General features: G+C 33.5%; 1 protein-coding gene across 7 annotated transcripts in view; it reads right to left on the bottom strand.

Moving 5' to 3' along the window:
* cacna2d1.L (calcium channel, voltage-dependent, alpha 2/delta subunit 1 L homeolog) overlaps positions 1–18,543 on the bottom strand; it is a 303,885-nt gene that overhangs the window by 46,628 nt on the left and 238,714 nt on the right. For 3 of the 7 annotated variants that reach the window (XM_041586550.1, XM_041586548.1, XM_018252695.2), the window contains exons 16-21: positions 16,031–16,099; positions 12,534–12,608; positions 11,573–11,647; positions 5,564–5,635; positions 4,909–4,980; positions 4,401–4,462 (exon numbers count right to left, since the gene is read on the bottom strand). In XM_041586550.1, the coding sequence (XP_041442484.1) occupies positions 4,401–4,462; positions 4,909–4,980; positions 5,564–5,635; positions 11,573–11,647; positions 12,534–12,608; positions 16,031–16,099 (425 nt within the window). The other 4 variants (XM_041586546.1, XM_041586547.1, XM_041586549.1 and 1 more) reach the window with 3 other exon arrangements.

An 18,543-nucleotide genomic window follows, 5' to 3' on the forward strand; every position in this document is an offset into this window, starting at 1 on the left:
TTTTTGTGATCTTTCCCCTTTGTGTTTATTATAAAAACAGTGACTTTAATTTTTATGGGCTGAGATGACATTAAAAAACAAAAAAATAAATAGCAAGATATATTATATGGTTTAATATTTAGGGAATGAATACTGAAGTGTTTTTCCCAATCAAAAAGTAGTGTATTTCTTTTTATCTTTTTAGCTTAAGTTATTATATCCCCCACAATAATCTTAGTATCTTTATAAAATGGGTAAATGCTAAACAGTTATAGTTTTGGGCTGTATAAGGTATGTGTTTAGTTTGCTATTGTTGTCTTGTACTAGTCTTGTTGTGCTGTATAAAAGAGTTGACCTGGTTGATGTTTGATATTCTCCGTACGCTATGTGATGTAACATCAGATGTATACTTTATACAAAATACAGCAAGTTAAGAACTACTGCAAATACTTAATGGTCAAATCATTATCAGCACTAATAGGACTACAAAATATTAATAGGCAATAAACAAAAGTACAGGTGAATGTTCTGAAGTACACCATTTACTAATGCAAGTTGAACCTTTGTTAGCAAACCTATATATTTTACTCTTACACAGATTCTAAGTTCTGTTTCCTTAATTCATCAGTGGTAAATTAACTGACCTGAATTGTGAGTGGAAACCAGACCACAGAAAAAAATCCCAAGCCTACATGGAGAAATGTGCACATTTCTTGCAGACAGTGCCAAGGTCAAAACAAAAACTAAACACCCCAGCAATGTTCTGAAGTACACAATTAACTAATGCAAGTTGAGCCTTTGTGTGCCTACATGGAGAAATCTGCACATTCCTTGCAGACAGAACAAAACTAAACACCCCAGCACTGACAGATTAGATAAGAGTCTGCACTATTATGTAGGGTGCAGAGAACTACAGCTAACCCCCTTGGGTCACGCAATTATTAAAATATTGTCAGCATGCAACATTTTATTAAGAATTAAAAAAAACATTTAAATGTTGACAAGAAAATAGAGTCTTGTTTCAGATATTGCAAAAGTCAATTAAGGAAGATCCATTTTGTAATAACATCTTTATGGTCTATGGAAAGTTTGACATTTAAAGAAAGTCATGGTCATAAAAAAACTCTCATTGTTAGGAAATTGTGATGAAGTGAAAATTACTTTTGTCTTTACTAAATCATTAAATATGGGATTTTCTATTGCTACAGCTTAAATAACATCTGAAATATGGAGTTAAATTTTGTACTATAAAACAAAGAGCGAGAGGGCCTTTTTACTGGAACACTCAAAATGAAGTCATTAAATTACAGCTCCAACGCACACAAGTAATTACTTAAAGACTAAAGTCTGACCTGGAAAAAACAACTCTGGAAGTTTGCAAATTAAGGCCTGATTCAGAAGCTATTGGGAAATGTCAGGCTACATCTGTTCTGAGTCAAACATTGTGTATATTACTGGCTTCATTAAGTCTTTTTCCCACTGCTCACAGGTGAATACATTTAAGTAAAGTGAACCAGGAAAGGAAATGCTTTTCAAGTAATCAAGAATGTGTCCATGTTTCAGAATCTGTCACAGTGTGAGTGATGTTACCTTATATTTCTACTACACAAAATGAATTTTAAATTGAAAGGACATTATAAGATATAATTCACAAACAGTAATTCTTATATCTTCAATGTGTTTTAAAACTTTACTGTGTGCTGCTTTTTTTTTTTCAGGGTCATACCAGCAAAGTGCATTCAACAGCTGATATATATCAGGCTTACAAACTACTTACAAACTCGCAAACTACTTAAACTAGTTTAATCATGCAGAATTATTTTTCATCAATCACAATGTGTAAAGCTTTCAAGATTTAAGATCATGTATTCCAGCATTGAGTTAGGAAGAGGAAAGGGCTAAATTCTGTGTCCTGTAAAAGAGACAACTGCTTTCATAAAAATCAATAACAGGTTTGTTGACTTACTTTGACTTTATCAAAGTCCAATTTTATCTCAACATTTTCTGCTACAAACTCTGATCAAATCCGCTCTGGTTTTTATGCTTATTTATTATTACATTTTCCCGAAAATTTGCTTTGCAGAAAAAAAAGTCTGATTTTCGCACTTTTTGGGGATTTTTCACCCAAAAACTCTTGTTTCTTAAGCTATTTTTGCCCCGTATTGCACGAAACCCAGCTCACATCAAAAAATCAGACATATGCAAATTTGACAGGTCTGAATTCAGACCTTTCCATCTTCAGGGTTTAATAAATTCCCAAAAATTTGTGATTTTTTTTAAAAGTACGATTTTATAAGGGATTTCTGCATTCGGAGTTTAGTAAATAATCCCCTAAATTATATAAACATAGAGCTCAGAAATATCCTGAAAAAACTGCACTTTTATAAAGATAGCTTATATTTTCAGTCTTGCTCAAGCCTTTCTTTTTTTATTTCCTTGTATTAATTTCAGCTGAAAAAGCTATACACTAAACCCACCCTTTGGGGCATACAGTATTTATCAAGAGTCGAATTTCAAATTGAAAAAACTTCGACATTCGAATTCAAAAAGACCAACCCTAAATTAAGTCAAAGTTTTTTTCTAGCCGAATAGGTCAGTCTTTGACCGAATAGGTCCGTAATCGGCCAAATTCGAATCGTACAAATTGAATAGCTCATTTGATCAAATTCATTCAAAGAAATTGTGATTCTTTTAAATTGTTCTGGTAAAGTTCATTGATGAGAATAGGCTAGATGAGCTCTGATTAGACAAGATATAATAATTGCTGCACCCAGCAGAGTTGATAATTTGTCCCGTTTCGCCAAAAAAATCTTAAAACTCCGAAAAAATTTGTGAAACGGATTAAAGTCAATGGGCGTCAAAATTATTTTGACACACAACAATTTTTACAGGAGCGGCAGTTTTTACATGCGCGACTTTTTTTGTCCAATTGCATTAAGTCAATGGGCATCAAAATTATTTTGACACGAGCAACAATTTTTACATGTGCAACTTTTTTGTCCAAATGCATTAAAGTCAATTGGCATCAAAATTATTTTGACACAATACAATTTTTACACAAGTGACTATTTTGTCCCAGCAAAATCTTTTGCCAGCGAGTTTTCTCAGCAGATTTGCGAAACAATTGATAGGTGGCGAAATGCGGAAATTCGTCACATATCTATGCCTGGCAAATAAATTCACCCATCACTATTAATAACAAACACACTTCAATAAAAAACAACATGGTTCAAAGAAAGCTTTGTACATGTTAGTATATAAATGCATAGTATACTAGGTCAACATAATCATTTTCTATTTTTGGGTTACAAGTCTTTTAGGTTATGCTTAGTTATGCTTTTACCTGTGGTGGTCAGTTATCTTACTACAGGTATGGGCCAAGTTCCTGAATGCCTAGGACCTGGAGTTTTCCAGATAAGGGGTCTTTCCATAATTTGGATCAACATACAGTATCTTAAGTCTTGTAAAAAAATCACAAAAAAATTAAATAATTCTAGTAGGATTGTTTTGCCTCCAAGAAGGATTAATTATATCTTAGGGGTCAAGTATAAGGTACTGTTTTATTACTAAAGGAAGTCTATTGACAATGGCCTTCCCATAATTCAGAGATTTCTGGATAATGGGTTTCTGGATAATCAATGCCATACCTGTATTTACATTGGAATTAGTATGAATTTGATTTACAGAAAGGCCGTTTAACATTCTGTAAAATGGTAGAAATGTCCATGATTATATTATGAGTTGGGGTGAATCCCCAAGTTAGACTTAGTGCATACAGTTAATTAAGTGCCTGTTGACACTGGGGGTGTGCCACTAAAACCAATCATCACTTAAGAATATTTTTTCTGCTCCTCCTTTCTTCATTTCTGGGAAATATAAATATGATATATCTATGGTAAGGTAGGATACAGTACAATATGATTAGAGGTGAGGATTTCATATGTCAAAATGATTAACATCAACTTCAGCTAACAATTCTACCATGAATTGAGTGACAATGCAAAGTCATATTAAACGTTTATTTTTATTCTAAAGATTGCTAGTAATATCTGATGCCTAGGTTTATGATTCTTATCTGCCTCATCTAGTAATCTTTATATAACAGGATATATTTCAATACAACATAAGATAAAAAAAATGTGGTGAGGAGCAGTGGGGATCCAACTGATGGAGAACAGCTCCACAGAATATATATATGCACAGTAGGTTCCAAATATTCATTCACAGTATTTAACTGAAATAGTTGTGGTTTATTGGAGAAGTACTGTAGGCATTTCTACTTAATTTAAATCATATAAAAAGCACCATTCAAATAGATGCAAAAACCTAAATCATATTATTTAATACATTTACAGCAAACACATAAAATATGTATGTTAAAAACCAGAATGAAACACAAGAAGTCATGAAAACATAACCACCTGTAGTCTGTACCAGTGACCGGACCCCATGTGTATGTTCTGTTCCCTTTGTCAATGTACCTCTAAAAAGAAACAGATATATCAGGTTTCTCAAATATAATACAAAAACTGAAAGTATCTGTAAAGTATCTGAAAGTATTTTTTATATTTATGAAATCTTTTCCATGAAAATTTATTTTCAACAAAGCTTTAAAGTTTTTTTCAATTAGAAAAAAAAACATAGCAAAAAATGTGAACACAAATATACAAAGAATACTCTTTGGAAAATTGAATACTGGAGATCTTTCTTAAAGCTAAAGCTGGTGAGTTTTTATAGAAGGCAATGGGAATTGTCTTTAATAACTATTTATTTCTTAAATAAGTTACTGCTTGAGTAAAAAAAGCATTAGTCATGCATGTTTTTTCAATTTGTTTACACAATCAAGTTTTTTCTTGAACTTTCAAAATGTAGCCTCCCTAACTATAGTTTGTTTCTATCAATATGGAGTAGGAAAAATGTACTTCTTACCTCATCTTGAGATTTGACTAATGTTTTGAACGTGCTCTCTCCACTTTCAAGGTCGATCATTTTAGTGCGAATCTACGGAACATAAAACAAGGAAAAGTTGCGGCTCTGTATGGAAATTACTTTTGGGTTTTTTCCTCCATTTTGCAGTTGCTCAGGTCAAAATTTATTTCTTGAGAGATCTGCATACTGAAGCAAGGACCCAAGTTATGCCAAAATGCTTACATTTTTATCATTAAATGCCTAAATTAGTCATTAAAAGATATTGCTGTATAGCTTCCTGTTTTGATCTATGGCTATAACACTCATGATACTTTGCACATTTTTCTCAGACATATGAAACTCATCAGTCATCACCTAGAGAACATACTCTTAACACAATAATAAAATGTACGCATGTTTATTGATTCAATCAGTTTGTAATTTCCAAGGCCTGTAGATCAAAGTCAACAAAAAGACCCTTTCTCACAAGATATAAGTGGGGAAGCTAATCTGCTAGATTGATTTTACTATTGTACTGTAATATGCTTAAAATGTAGGATCCATGAACTCAAACTTGACCTGAAATTGAGCTCTTTGAAACAACTTGTCTTGCCTCCAAGAACTGGCTTTAGCTGAAAATCTGGGTTTATATGCTTAGAAAAATTTACAGTCTCACCTCTACTTTATGATCATTTTCAAGTTCTGCATCCAAAAAATCCAGTGTTACTGGTTCCTGAGATTTTAGGTCCTGTGCCGAAGAAATTACGATAGAACACAGTACAATTAATATATGTTCCCCACAAAGCACAACTACCCTTTGCTATAGAAACAACCTAAGCTAGTTATATAAAAGAAACTTACCGCTTTGGATTTGTTGCGCTACGAAATAACCATGTAACATCAGCATGTTATATTGCTTCAACAAAGGATAATTATGACATTGCTTGCTAAGAAGCAGCTAAAATTCTAAGATCTACATGTCTATTTATATGCAAATGAAGTCTACCAAGTGATAAATTATCTCCTGTATCACGGCATACACTTAAAATGTAGCTATATAAAGTTGGCTTTATTATAGTACCTAGTAATGAAACAGTTAAACCTTAATGTCACCTAATTAAACTAAAATTAACAGAAAATAAAGAAAAAAGATTTAATTTTTAATGACACCTATTATCGTATTACCATAACCCATTTTAAATATGTGGTATAAAGTTAAAAAAAAAAAAGCATCCAGTACATCTTTGATTATTCTAGGTCTACAGGACAGTAAACATAGACTGATTACATGCATCCATAAGAAATAGAAGATGATGGAATATTATGTAGAACTTTAAATGTGCACTACTTCAAGGTGCCAGGTAATTCTTACCCAGTGTGGTCCAGCAAATTTTTTTGAGAATGAGATTAGCTAATGTTTGGGGATAGTGATCCTGCCTGTAGCAGCAAATAAGCCAAATGTATTTTTTCAGTTTAAACCTGCAAACCATATATAATGCCCCTATTAGAAAAGAGGTCCTCTAATAGGATATTAGCATTTATATGATATGTGGGTACAAAATCTTACAAAAGACTGAAGTAATTAAATTTTTAATAGTTATTAAAGTATAAATGTTTGAAGAGTGCAGTAACTTATTACAAAGACTTTGGGCTTATTCTGTTTGATTGTATATGTCTTTGTATCCTTGACCTATATACATATTTTTTTAACTTTAAAGGGTATATTACTGTCTTTAAATAGAATACTGGAAGGTGTGGTTAGCAATTCTACCTCACAGACTGGGTCTTGTGTTTGATTGTTGTTATTATATTATCTGCATGGTATATACTATTTCCTTATTTACATGGGGTTTCTAGTTAAAAAAAAAGCCACTACTAAGGGAATTGGCTTCTAATGAAATTGTATATAGCATGTTTCTGTGTCTGTGGTAGGAAAACTCATTTGTATGGTTCACTGGATCAGGGACTAATGTGAATGTCTGAACGTTCTTGTAAATTGATAAATGTATCTTTTATAACTTTGTGCTATAGATGCAGTCTGAGCATACTTATGTAGGAAACCCTTTAAAGTTAACAAATAAGCATTATGTGTGCCTTTATTGGCACTGCATTGTGTATATGGGTCAAGAACGCAAAGACATATACTATAAAGGGTATATTTCTGTCCTTAAATAGAATACTGGAAAGCGTGGTTAGCAATTCTACCTCATAGTGTGGGACTTGTGTTTGATTGTTGTTATGATATCTGCCTGGTGTATACTATTTCCTTATTTAAATGGGGTAGTTTAAAAAGTCACTGCTAGGGGAATTGGCATCTGATGAATTTATATCTAGCATGTTTTTGTGTCTGTGGTAGGAAAACTCATTTGTATGGTCCACTGGATTATAGACTAATGTGAATGCCTGAACATTCTTTTAAAGTGAAAAATTTATCTTTTATGTATTTTGTGCTAAAGATACAGTGTGAGCATACTGGTGTAGGGACCCATAGGGTTAAAAGCCCCTATAGCTTTAAATCGCTACAGGTTCAGTTCCCTTGGTTGCTGGGCAGAAGGGAATGTATCTAATGTAAGTTAATTTGCAGATGTGTGTTATTGGCTGGCAGGTTGGGTGACCACTTCCTGCCTCTCTTTGGTATAGTGCTGGGAAAGGAGTGGTACTTCCTCTTTGCCTTCCACCTTAGGAGCAGGGTGTTTGTCTGCTTTGAGCCTGGGCATGGGTACAGGGCCCCACGAATGAGGCATTAGACAGTGGAAGGTGTAGCTCCCGTAACAGAACACTCTAGGGGCAGATTTATCAAGGGTCGAATAGGAAAGCACAAGTAAGGTATAGTTGCACAACACCATTCCTTTTTCCTTTCATGTAGCAAAGGCCCATCCTATGGAGAGAGGGTCAAATTTAACTGGTTCTCTGCCTGTTTTCTAGCTGGACAAGGTCTAGCCTAACCTAGATGGGGTTACACTATTTTATCTTAAAACAATTGCTTGTTTCTTGATCTACAGGTGATGTTTGTTTACAGGCATGATTTCTTTTGAACTGCTTATACTCTTAAATATGTCTGCTATTCAATATCAATGTAAATGTAAATATTGTAAAATATTATAAATATTTACAAGTTTAATTCTTTTTATCCTTTTCTATTTAAAGAAATAAAAATGAAAGTCAATTCATACACAACAAATAATGCAAAGTAATGAAAAAATGAAAGAAAATCAAGTTCTTACATGCAATAGATTATGAATGGTAGAATCATACCCAAAGAGCATGCATGAAGCATTGCCAGTACAGAGCAGACATGTTTCATTCCAACCAAAATAAAAACAGAAAAAAGAACATCATAAGAAAATAAAGCATATGTATGTGGCAAATTGAAATAACAGCTAAAAAGAGCAGAGAGCAATGCAGACTTGCAGATGACTTGTTTGTATTAAACTTTATATGATAATTCATCAAGACTTTTCTACATGGATTTACTCTCTTGAGTAATTAAATAGCTTTAGCATAGCTAATAAATCTGGTGGCCAAACCATACATTATGCATTTTAATATGTTTTATAAGACATGCAGCTATGCACTTGAATCTGACCATCACCTATATATGGTGACTTTGAAAAGAACACACTTGTTAGCCGTTATAAGGCCAGTGATAGCATTTCATTTATTTCAAAAGAATAAGTCACATGAATGAATTCTAAAACAACATGGATATGTACAGCACGTCATTAAATGGTAGCATGCAAAACAAAACAATTTTAACATGAAATCTCATGCAATCTTGATTACTGCCATGCAGCAGAGTGTGATGGAAAATGAAAACTGAAACAGAAATAACATAGCATGCTGAAAGGAAAAGACGCATAAAATTAATAAAAAATTACAGGATGAAACTACAGTAGTATCACAAAGTAACTTCTTGGTTTACAAGGATGTAGTTAGAATTGCCATTTGAAGGTGAGGTCACAATAATAAGTGCACAAGAATAAGTCCTGTGCTACAGGCAGACATTTTTGCAGATATCTGAAAAATGAGCTTCTAACCAAATAGTTCAGTCATATTCTGTATGACTGAATTTAAAATATGATAAATGACTCGATTTAAAATATGGGTATGAGATTAAGTATCCCAAATCAGCCAGATGGCTCAAAAAGCCAGCAGACATTGCTCATAATGTTGCATTTAAATAAACTTCTTTTATATTATTGTGTACATTTTTGCTTCTCTGTAAGAATAACATCATCTTTTAGGTTATGTTACTTACTCATGTATGCATACAATCATGTTAGTGATTGGTTATTTTATTGTTTAAATGTATTGTATGAACTTTTAATCAAGGTGCTCCAAATAACAGGAAGACCCAAGATTTCTGAAGACTAGATCCCATACCTGAACATAATTAAATTATTTTCTTTACCACCTCTTTAAAATAATGCATTGATAAATTAATGATTGCTTTAAATGAGAAATGGTTAATCATCAGGAGCACAAGCCAAAACCTAGGACTTGGGACTATTAGTCATGAGATTCCAATAAGTTTATTGCTGACCTTTAGATGTGGGCATGCCACAGTAGTGTATAAATATAAACATCATTTTGTAGTGTGGGCTTTATATTCTGTAAAATACACCTTAGACATATATGCACTACTTCTCCAACTTTTATAATGCTGTAAAGGGCTAATCTGACCTTAAAGGTTGGAAAAAAACATTTGTTTTAAATGAAGTCTTGAATCAGAAGCAGAAAGCCAGGCATAAGCTATGATTGGCTGCTCTTCATAGGAAGCGTAAAAGACAGCATCATAAATGCTAGATTTCTAAATAATAACAACATGGGACTCCAGATATATAAATATCTAAGCACATGCTTTAGAATCTATACTATTGTTAGTTTCCCTGCTGCCAGTTCCCATATTGCTTGTTTTAAGCAGCTCACTTTCACTCACAGTTACCTGGGTACCTGGTCTTCTTTTTCTTAAATTTAGCTTGGGAATACCTACACCTATAGGCTGAAGTATCAAAATAAGTGCATTTATTCATGTACTGTATATTACCTTCTTTTGGTACCAAGCTTCTATTGGTTGACAAAATAACTTAATAATTATATGTACAAAAGACTCAAATGTACTAGACCATGAGATACTTCTGGAATGCAGATTAAGAGTTGGGTCATATAACCTTGTTTTTGTGTGGCGTTGGCCATACTGGTATTGAGACCGAATTCCCAATACAAAGTCAACTGATAATTTATATCATGTACTTAAATAACAGTTTGAGCTCATTCTAAAAACAAGCTATGCAGTACAATACACAAATTTAAGGAACATTTCTGTTAAACATGGATGGACAGGGGAATGCAGGAATAAAACAGCATTACTATACTGTAGAACAGAAAGGTCACTGTACACTAAGCAATTAACTGTTGGTGGTAAAAAAGTATGAAAATGAAAGGAAACTAAACATGAGATTTATAATCTGTGATTATTTTTAAATTGCAGGTGTACTTGTAAATATCAGAAAAATATAAATTAATCAGAAAAATGTGAAATGTTAATTTAGTTGGTGGTTTGCAAATATAAATATTTTAAAAGTTATTTCTACATTTCTTAATTCTAATTAATCAATTTATTCTATTTTTGTTAAATGTTGGTGCAAAGTTATATTTATTAATGGACGTAAACAAATTGCCGTATCACATAATTGTCATATTGTGTAGTATGTAGCATCAAAGCAAAACTGTATAAACTTATATACTACAAATTAAATTCACAGCTAAATGTATAACATTTTTCAAATTCCTATGTTCACATTAATGGGGTTATTTACTAAATTTCTAATTAATCTCTGTTTTTTTATAAAAGCAAAGTTGATCAAAACTTTTTTCTCTAACAAATCGAAGCAGAAAAACGTTGCAACAACATTGAGTTTAAATTCGTATCGTACAATTGACGCTCCGAAAACTCAACTTTTTCAGATTATTAGATGAGAACCCAGCCTTCATCAGATTATCCATAGCATATTACGATGTCAAGAAACAACTTCAGTGACATCTGCCATTGACTTCTACATGATCTTGACAGGTATGAGATATATTTTTGGATTCAGATTTTTAGCAGCTTTGGGGTATAATAAATCTCTAAAAATAGTTGAGTGTTTTCTCCATGAAACTAGATAAATTTGAAGTTTAGTAAATAGGCCCCTAAAACTATTCCTCTAAAAAAGTGAATATACTAAAATATAATCATTTGACATTTTTTTCAATACTATCAAAGGGGTGGTTCACCTTTAAGGTAACTTTTATTATGTTATAGAATGGCCAATTCTAAGCAACTTTTCAATCCTTCCATCCAGGCCCTCTCCTATTCATATTCCAGTCTCTTATTCAAATCAATGCATGGCTGCTAGGGAAATGTGGCCCCTAGTTACCAGATTGGTTAAGATGCAAATTGAAGAGCTGCGGAATAAAAAACTAAACTCAAAAACCACAAATAATAAAAAATGAAAACCAATTGCAAATTGTCTTAGAATTTCACTCTCTACATCATACTAAAAGTTATTTCAAAGGTTAAAACCCCCTTTAACAATAAAATGTATGACACAAACATAAGCATTAATCATGTAATTCTTAAGTAAAAATGGGAAATGTAATTCAAGCGTTATAATGTACATTTTATGGCAATGTGTTTTCATACCTTTGGTTGAAGGTTTGGATGAAGAAGTACGTAGCCGTTGGGATCAAGTGCAAAATAATAGCCGTTTGGGCAAAGCTGCAAAAAAACAAATCAGTGTAGTATTTTAAGAGCGACACCCCAAAAAAGATCTGCTTTTATATAAGTAGAGGAAGTAATACTGTCTCCACATTTACTCTTCTGCCACCCAAATGACAACATAGCCCTGGGTTGATGGTTACAACAGATTTTTTTTTCAGTTTATTTTATACAATAATGTATTGATATAGAATTGGTAAAAAGCATGTCTTTAGTTTTCTCATGTTCTGGTATAAATGTTGTTGTATCATTCTCTGGCAACAGTTCAGTTTCAGACTCCAGGGTCAGCCACCTGTGCATTAGTGCAGACATTAAGAAGTTTATGTGAAGGCAGGCAGCTTCATAACAGTTGGCCCCTCAAACTTAAATAATGTTACATAATAAACAGATTTTATTTGGGTTTTCTTTTAGGTCTCAAATGGCAATGACATGTATCATTATCAACTATGTATACCATTATAATCCTGCCTTATAGGGTTTAGAAATCATTATGACAGTGCCTCTAATAAAGGCAAACAAAATATTTCTTTATAATAATACACTAGGAAGTTTTTCTTCTTTTATAAATGTGTTTTCTACTAAAAATTGGTTTATTTTGTCTATTATTTTATTGATATAAACTTTCCATAAGAAGTTTTATTGCTTTGTCTGAATATCTAAACGTAACAGCACATGTTGATGCCAGGGGTTTCTTAGAAAGAATTACAAATCTTGTATTTTAAAGCTATATTGCCCTGGGAGTGCAACACCAAACTATACCTCAGTCCTAGAATTTGCAAATATCTATATTTCATAAATATAACTGCCATCTATTATGTTCATGGTGATAGAAGTGTTAATAAAATGTTCGTTATTATACATACCTAAAACAGGGTGAGTAACTTACTGTAAAACGAGGAGTGAGCCTTTTAATATCTTCTAATGAAACATCAACTCCCATAACTCCAAGGATTAGCTGGTTCTAGGTTAAAAACATAAGTGTTATATTATTCCCCCCAACAAACATTCTATGCAACAAAATACAGATCTAAGTGTAGAGGACTAAATACTAGCAGTGATGCAATTAGTTGTGCATACATTAATATCCTTTCTACAGAAAGAAACATTATTGATAGTGTTTTGCCTTGAACGTCAATTAAGCATTATCACTTTCTTTCTGTCCCAAGAAACCAATAAAAAAAATGTGGTGTGTGTGGCCAAGTTTATATTACATAGGCTTTTGTCAGGAAGCCCAGAGTGAATTTTCCCTTAGAGGTTATAAAGACTAATAAAACAAACACTTTAATAATGACTATAAGATTTACACTATGGGTAGCTTTATAGCACTATCAATAACCACTGCTTATCAACAAGATATACATTTAATATGCTAGATTTTTTTTTCCAAGGCTTGAAGTTTTGTGGTAATTTTCATATAATGTAACTTTAAACAAGTCATTAATAGGAAGAATATATAATGAAGTGGACGGGGTGCAGGTACCTTCAGAAATGTTATAATATATATATATATACATATATATATATATATATATATATATATATATATATATATATTGTATCCAACAATTATGATGCACCAATCAATTAAACTGAGTTACAATGTACATCGGGTGCTGATCCGTGTAGCGGTGAGCAATTCCGTTCCATTGTTGCATCCAATGCATCTCTATGCGAGGCACGTTACTTTTGCCTCGCATAGAGATGCATTGGATGCAACAATGGAGTCCTAGACGCCACTGCACGCTGGAAACGCTTGAGAAAGGGAAGGAGGATTTCCCAAAACGTCGCGTGGGTGCTTGAATATGTGGCGATATTGCTGGACTTAAAAATGCTGGACTTTGTACAGATAAGTTGAAATAATGTTGCAAATGGAAGTACATATTTGAATGTTTTAATAGCAACAATAAATGCTACGTTTTACCAAGGTGTTGCGATCTGGCTGGATACGATAGATAGATAGATAGATAGATAGATAGATAGATAGATATAAACCTTTCAGAATAAATGTATGAGCAAATAATCTTGTTTGTAGTCTTGTGCATACAAAGTAATATGAACTATTTCTCAAAGGAGACTATTCAAAATTTGAGCTTTTTGAATGGCTTTGTTTACTTCATGGAGAGTTCAATGATACATAAGATTTCTTTCAGGATGCAACAAATCAAAATTTCATATCAACTTTCATGTCGCTACTTGGCTAAGATTAAAAAAGAACATTAACAAATTTGCAGTTTGTTTGGTTTTTGCACAGTAAAAATGGCATTCATTAAATGAACCTGCATCTAAAGCCACTCCTTTCACTTCTGTATAGTTGTATTTTGCACCACTTGCCTTCATCCCACCTCCTGTTATAAATTTTGCTCAAATGTATCTATTCATGCAAAGGCACATTATCACTCTTTAAAGGTGGATGGCAATTGGAGTACTTCGTTTTCCGAAGTCGCCCGAAGTTGCCTTAGGAGGAAACTGCAGACGACCTCAGAAAATAAATTGCTCCGATTGCCATCGCCAGCGATTTTCACTCTAGCCAGCAGGAAGGCAGTTCGGGGAGATTAGTCGCCCCGATGAAGAGGAGATTTGTCGCCGGGTGACTAATCTCCCCGAATCTGACCGTGTGTCTCTGCTGTAAAAGGGCAGCATTACCCATGTTGGTGGTTTGCTTCAATGGTGACTTGGGGCATTTTGAATTGTCAAAGCATATGACAGTTTCCTCTTTGCCTCAGTTCATTTTAAATAAGCTTGGCTCCAGAGAAGGTGGTAGTGTTTCTGGATCATGTTTATTTGTGGTTTCTTGTTTGCATGGTAGAAGTTTAATTTTCATCTGTGGCTGCAGCCACAAGCTATTCACAGACTGTGGCTTTTTGGAAGTATTCCTCAGATTGCAGTGATTGCCACAATAGAATTGTGCCTGTTTTTAATGCAGCCTTGCCCAGGCATACAGCGATTTGCAGCAACTTTTAATATATAAAAGAAGGCCTGAATTTTCTGTTACCAGCACTACTATTGTATGTGCTATGTGTATAATATGCATTTCTTAGTCAGTCATACAATTCATTTATTTATGCTTGAGAACTAAATTAGAATATGTGTCATATATCTTATAAGCAAAACAAAGTCTTTGAGGCAACACAGCCTTTTTATTGTCCTTTCAAATAGTTCAAGTAGCTCACACATTTCCATGAAGATTTTTGTTTTATTCCTGAAAGGGCATGTAATACAATTAATCAGTCAACTATATTCCACTGGTGACTACTGCAAATAATCTCGGCTTAAAGTAGTCATGATTATTAATGGCACAGTTTTCTCTGGAGTGTAATATCAATGAGATGTTATAATGAAAATTCATACAGTATGTCTCCTATTTAAAGCACAGTTGAAAAAAGTCGTTTAGAGAAATGAGGCATTATACCCTGGATGTTTTGCTATAATTTTAAAGGGATAGTGGCATCAACATACAGATGAGAAGTTTAGGTAACCAGACTAGGATTATAATGGAGTAGAGAAAGATAAATTGAAAAAATGAGTCTTTAATAGATTAACTATACTATACACATATTAATGGTCTACAAAAATGTATACTTATCTGTGTTCATATAACAAGGAACATATTTGAACCTCTTTAAAATTTTAGAAAGACCTCAAAAAGGACCACTTCACTGCTTAGAAACCGAGAAACTGTTATTCACAATGCTGTAACCCAGTTGCCCAAGTAATAAACTGATACTCAACATGCATGCAGATTTAGTAGACTGGCTTGTGCAACTACAAAGGGCATTCTAATGTCAAGGTTAGTGCACACTGAGTGAGAAATCTAGCTTTGTCCTTTTGAATAAGGTAGAGCCAATAAATGCAAGACATTTTACCAAGGAGTTGTAACGAAAGCATGCGTGGTGCATCCCAGCACAGTAGCAAGTTATATACTAATTAGATGCCATGCTACTAAGTTGCTAAGGAAAACTACTTTCTGATGCAGTAGGTTGGATAAAAAAAACCTGGCATATCAGGAAAACAATAAGTGCATATCAAAAGAACAAAATACAGAGCAAGCACAAAGCATTTTATTAGTACATGCCCAAGGGTTTAATTTGTGTTCTTGTAGCTTCATGAAACTTATACAAAGTTATGATATCTATGTTCTTAACTAATGTAGGGGTAAAGTTCTTGTTTGAATGGCTGTTAGCATTTGCTATCCCTTAAAATATGTTTTTTATTCTAGACTGTATTTGATCACTTACATACAGTAGCAAAACATGCATGTATTTCTCTAGAGAGCATATAATTACATAACAAATAACATACCATTCTCATTTTTTTGTCATAATGTATTGGGCTAGACTGCAAATTTTAAGTAAATTCATTTAGCAAATTGACAGACAAACTTACTTTCTTTCCATTGTGATCTACTGTTAAATTGAAAACAGGAAGTGTTCCAGTGATCACAAGACCAAGCTCCTGCATAAAACAAAATACAATAATTTTCAAGTATACACGCTTCATATGAATATTCCAACTAACAAAGTAGTAAAGTTCAATAAGATAACGTCTTAAAAACAAAAGAGATCTTGTGATTAGGATTAGGTTACATAACAGAATTTGTAGTGTTCTCCAAACAGCGTCATATATGCCATAAATTCCACTATAATTTGTTCTGGGCTCACAAAGATAAGTTCCAGCCCTGAGCAAGACTAGAAAAGTCTCTAGCCTCTCTGGGGATAGTATTTTTATGCAACGTGTATCACTGTGCTGATGCTTCTGCATGTTGAATTGATTGGTAGAGATACTACTACTGACTGTGTACGATCACTATGAAGTGAAGTGACAATGTGAAGCCCTACATCCCTCACTTGGTACAGGTGGTCATAGAAGTAAAAGGTGAAAGAGAATTTAGGATTGTTCTCAGGTAATAAAATCTATCTATATGCACAGCGCTTTCCTTGGATATTGACAAAAGAAGCACAACATTTCAGTGAATCATAACATAGTCTAGCATGATCTTTCATGTCATTCTGACTTTAAAGAAAAGCAATGGTAGAGTGCATACACCCCTGAACATATACTTTTTGTGGTACCAGGTGCTGTACTGGGAGACCCATGCCTGCCACAGGGGTCAGAAAATTGCATTAGGAAAAATACCAGCAGCACACTGTTGAACTGGGGAGGGGGGGTTAAGGGTCACAGCAGCTTCCTGGACTACAGGGAGAGATGAAGGACAAATAAAGAAAAATGCAGCACATCAAAGCAATAATGTAAAGAGAAGTTGTGTGTAACATAACAGCAAAGTTTATTCACCCCAAAAACATACAGAAAAAGCCTTTTTTCTGTATGTTTTTGGGGTGAATAAACCTTGCACTTCAATTTTCAGTGTGCTGCTGGTATTTTTCCTAATTCTAACTTTAAAGTGCACCCTTAAGATTTGCTGACAACAGCTGTAATTTGGCCATTTTCAATCATCTCAGTGTCTTGTGTTTTTAGGTGGATTCATGCATGCCAGCAAGGCCACAAGGCAAAAGAGATTTTCGCTTGTTTTGCTTTTTAATAGTAATGGCTAGCAAATGTTTGATATAAAGCTTGTCAGCAACGTCACCAAGTTTGACTTGGCAAACAAACTTTTAACACATTTCTTTAAATAAACTTACTGTCATTTATAGCATAGCTCACATCTTACTCCTTCATGGTACACTATGAGCCACCATTACCAGCTTAATTACTCTAGTCACATCTATAACTATACTAACTCCTGATTTTGCCCAACGCCGCACCTTGTTTCCCCATTTGCTTTTAGTTATTTGTTCTAATGTGTGTATGTAGCCTATATGTTTAGCTGTATTTATCTTATTGGAAAGCTGTGTAGAATATGTTGGTGCTTAATAAATACATAATTACAATAATATTCTTTGAAAATTGGTAAAACTATTGTTAACATTTTAATAAAACGTGAACAACATCAGAAAAAAGTACATCTGTTTTCAGAGCTGTCCATTATCTAGGATATTTTCTACAATAAAGATGCAAAGAAGATACTTTAAAATGCATTGTTTTTTGATAATATACAGCAAAAAAATTAAAAGCATCATAACATCCTTAAGGTTTCCAGTAAGAACAAAAGAATTGCAAAAGATCTGGACACTGAACTTCTGGTCACATACAGGGGAAGAGATAGAAATACATAGGTCAATTAGGTCATATTTTTCTGCCCCTTATCCTGACACAAATGCAAATGTGAAATGTTTTACAGTAAATGTATGAAACTTGAAGAACACTTTAGAGATATGGATGAAATTTGTCAGCCAGAATAAAGATCATGAAAGAACAATAAGATGCATTCTCTTCATTAATGCTGGTAAGTGTTAGGATTTCCTGTTAATGTTTGCATTGGCCGGGGGGGGGGGGGGATAGGAGGCATGAATGCTCAGAAGAAGCTTCAGCAAAAGTTTGGTTATATGGTGTGATAAGTGTCAATCTTTCAAAAGGCAGTCACTATCATTAATCATTTCCCATATACATTTAAGAATGTTCTAACTATTTTAACTTAGCATTAATTTAATATTATCCTTTTATTTATCCTGTTATTTTTTTAAAAAATAGTGTATTCAGGAATCATCTACACCAATTATCTCCCACATTTCACATTTGCATTTGTTATTTGTGCTCTGAAACAAATCTAATTATCAAACTTTTGCAATATGCTGAAAGCACATTCTTCCTTTTGGAGTAAAACTGAGACCGAGACAAGAGAAGAAGACAACCCTGTAGTTATTAAACATTAAATTATGCGAAAGTGGCAAACAGTTTGGCAACAGTCATTATTGTGAATTGTCAGCAGAGGGGCACAGGAAAGTAAGTATGTGTACGGGAGACAAACTGGGGTAGCTGAAATGTAATGCACCCAAAGTGTA

Source organism: Xenopus laevis, chromosome 3L (genome assembly GCF_017654675.1).
Source record: "Xenopus laevis strain J_2021 chromosome 3L, Xenopus_laevis_v10.1, whole genome shotgun sequence".
In the NCBI taxonomy this organism is placed as follows: Eukaryota; Metazoa; Chordata; class Amphibia; order Anura; family Pipidae; genus Xenopus; species Xenopus laevis.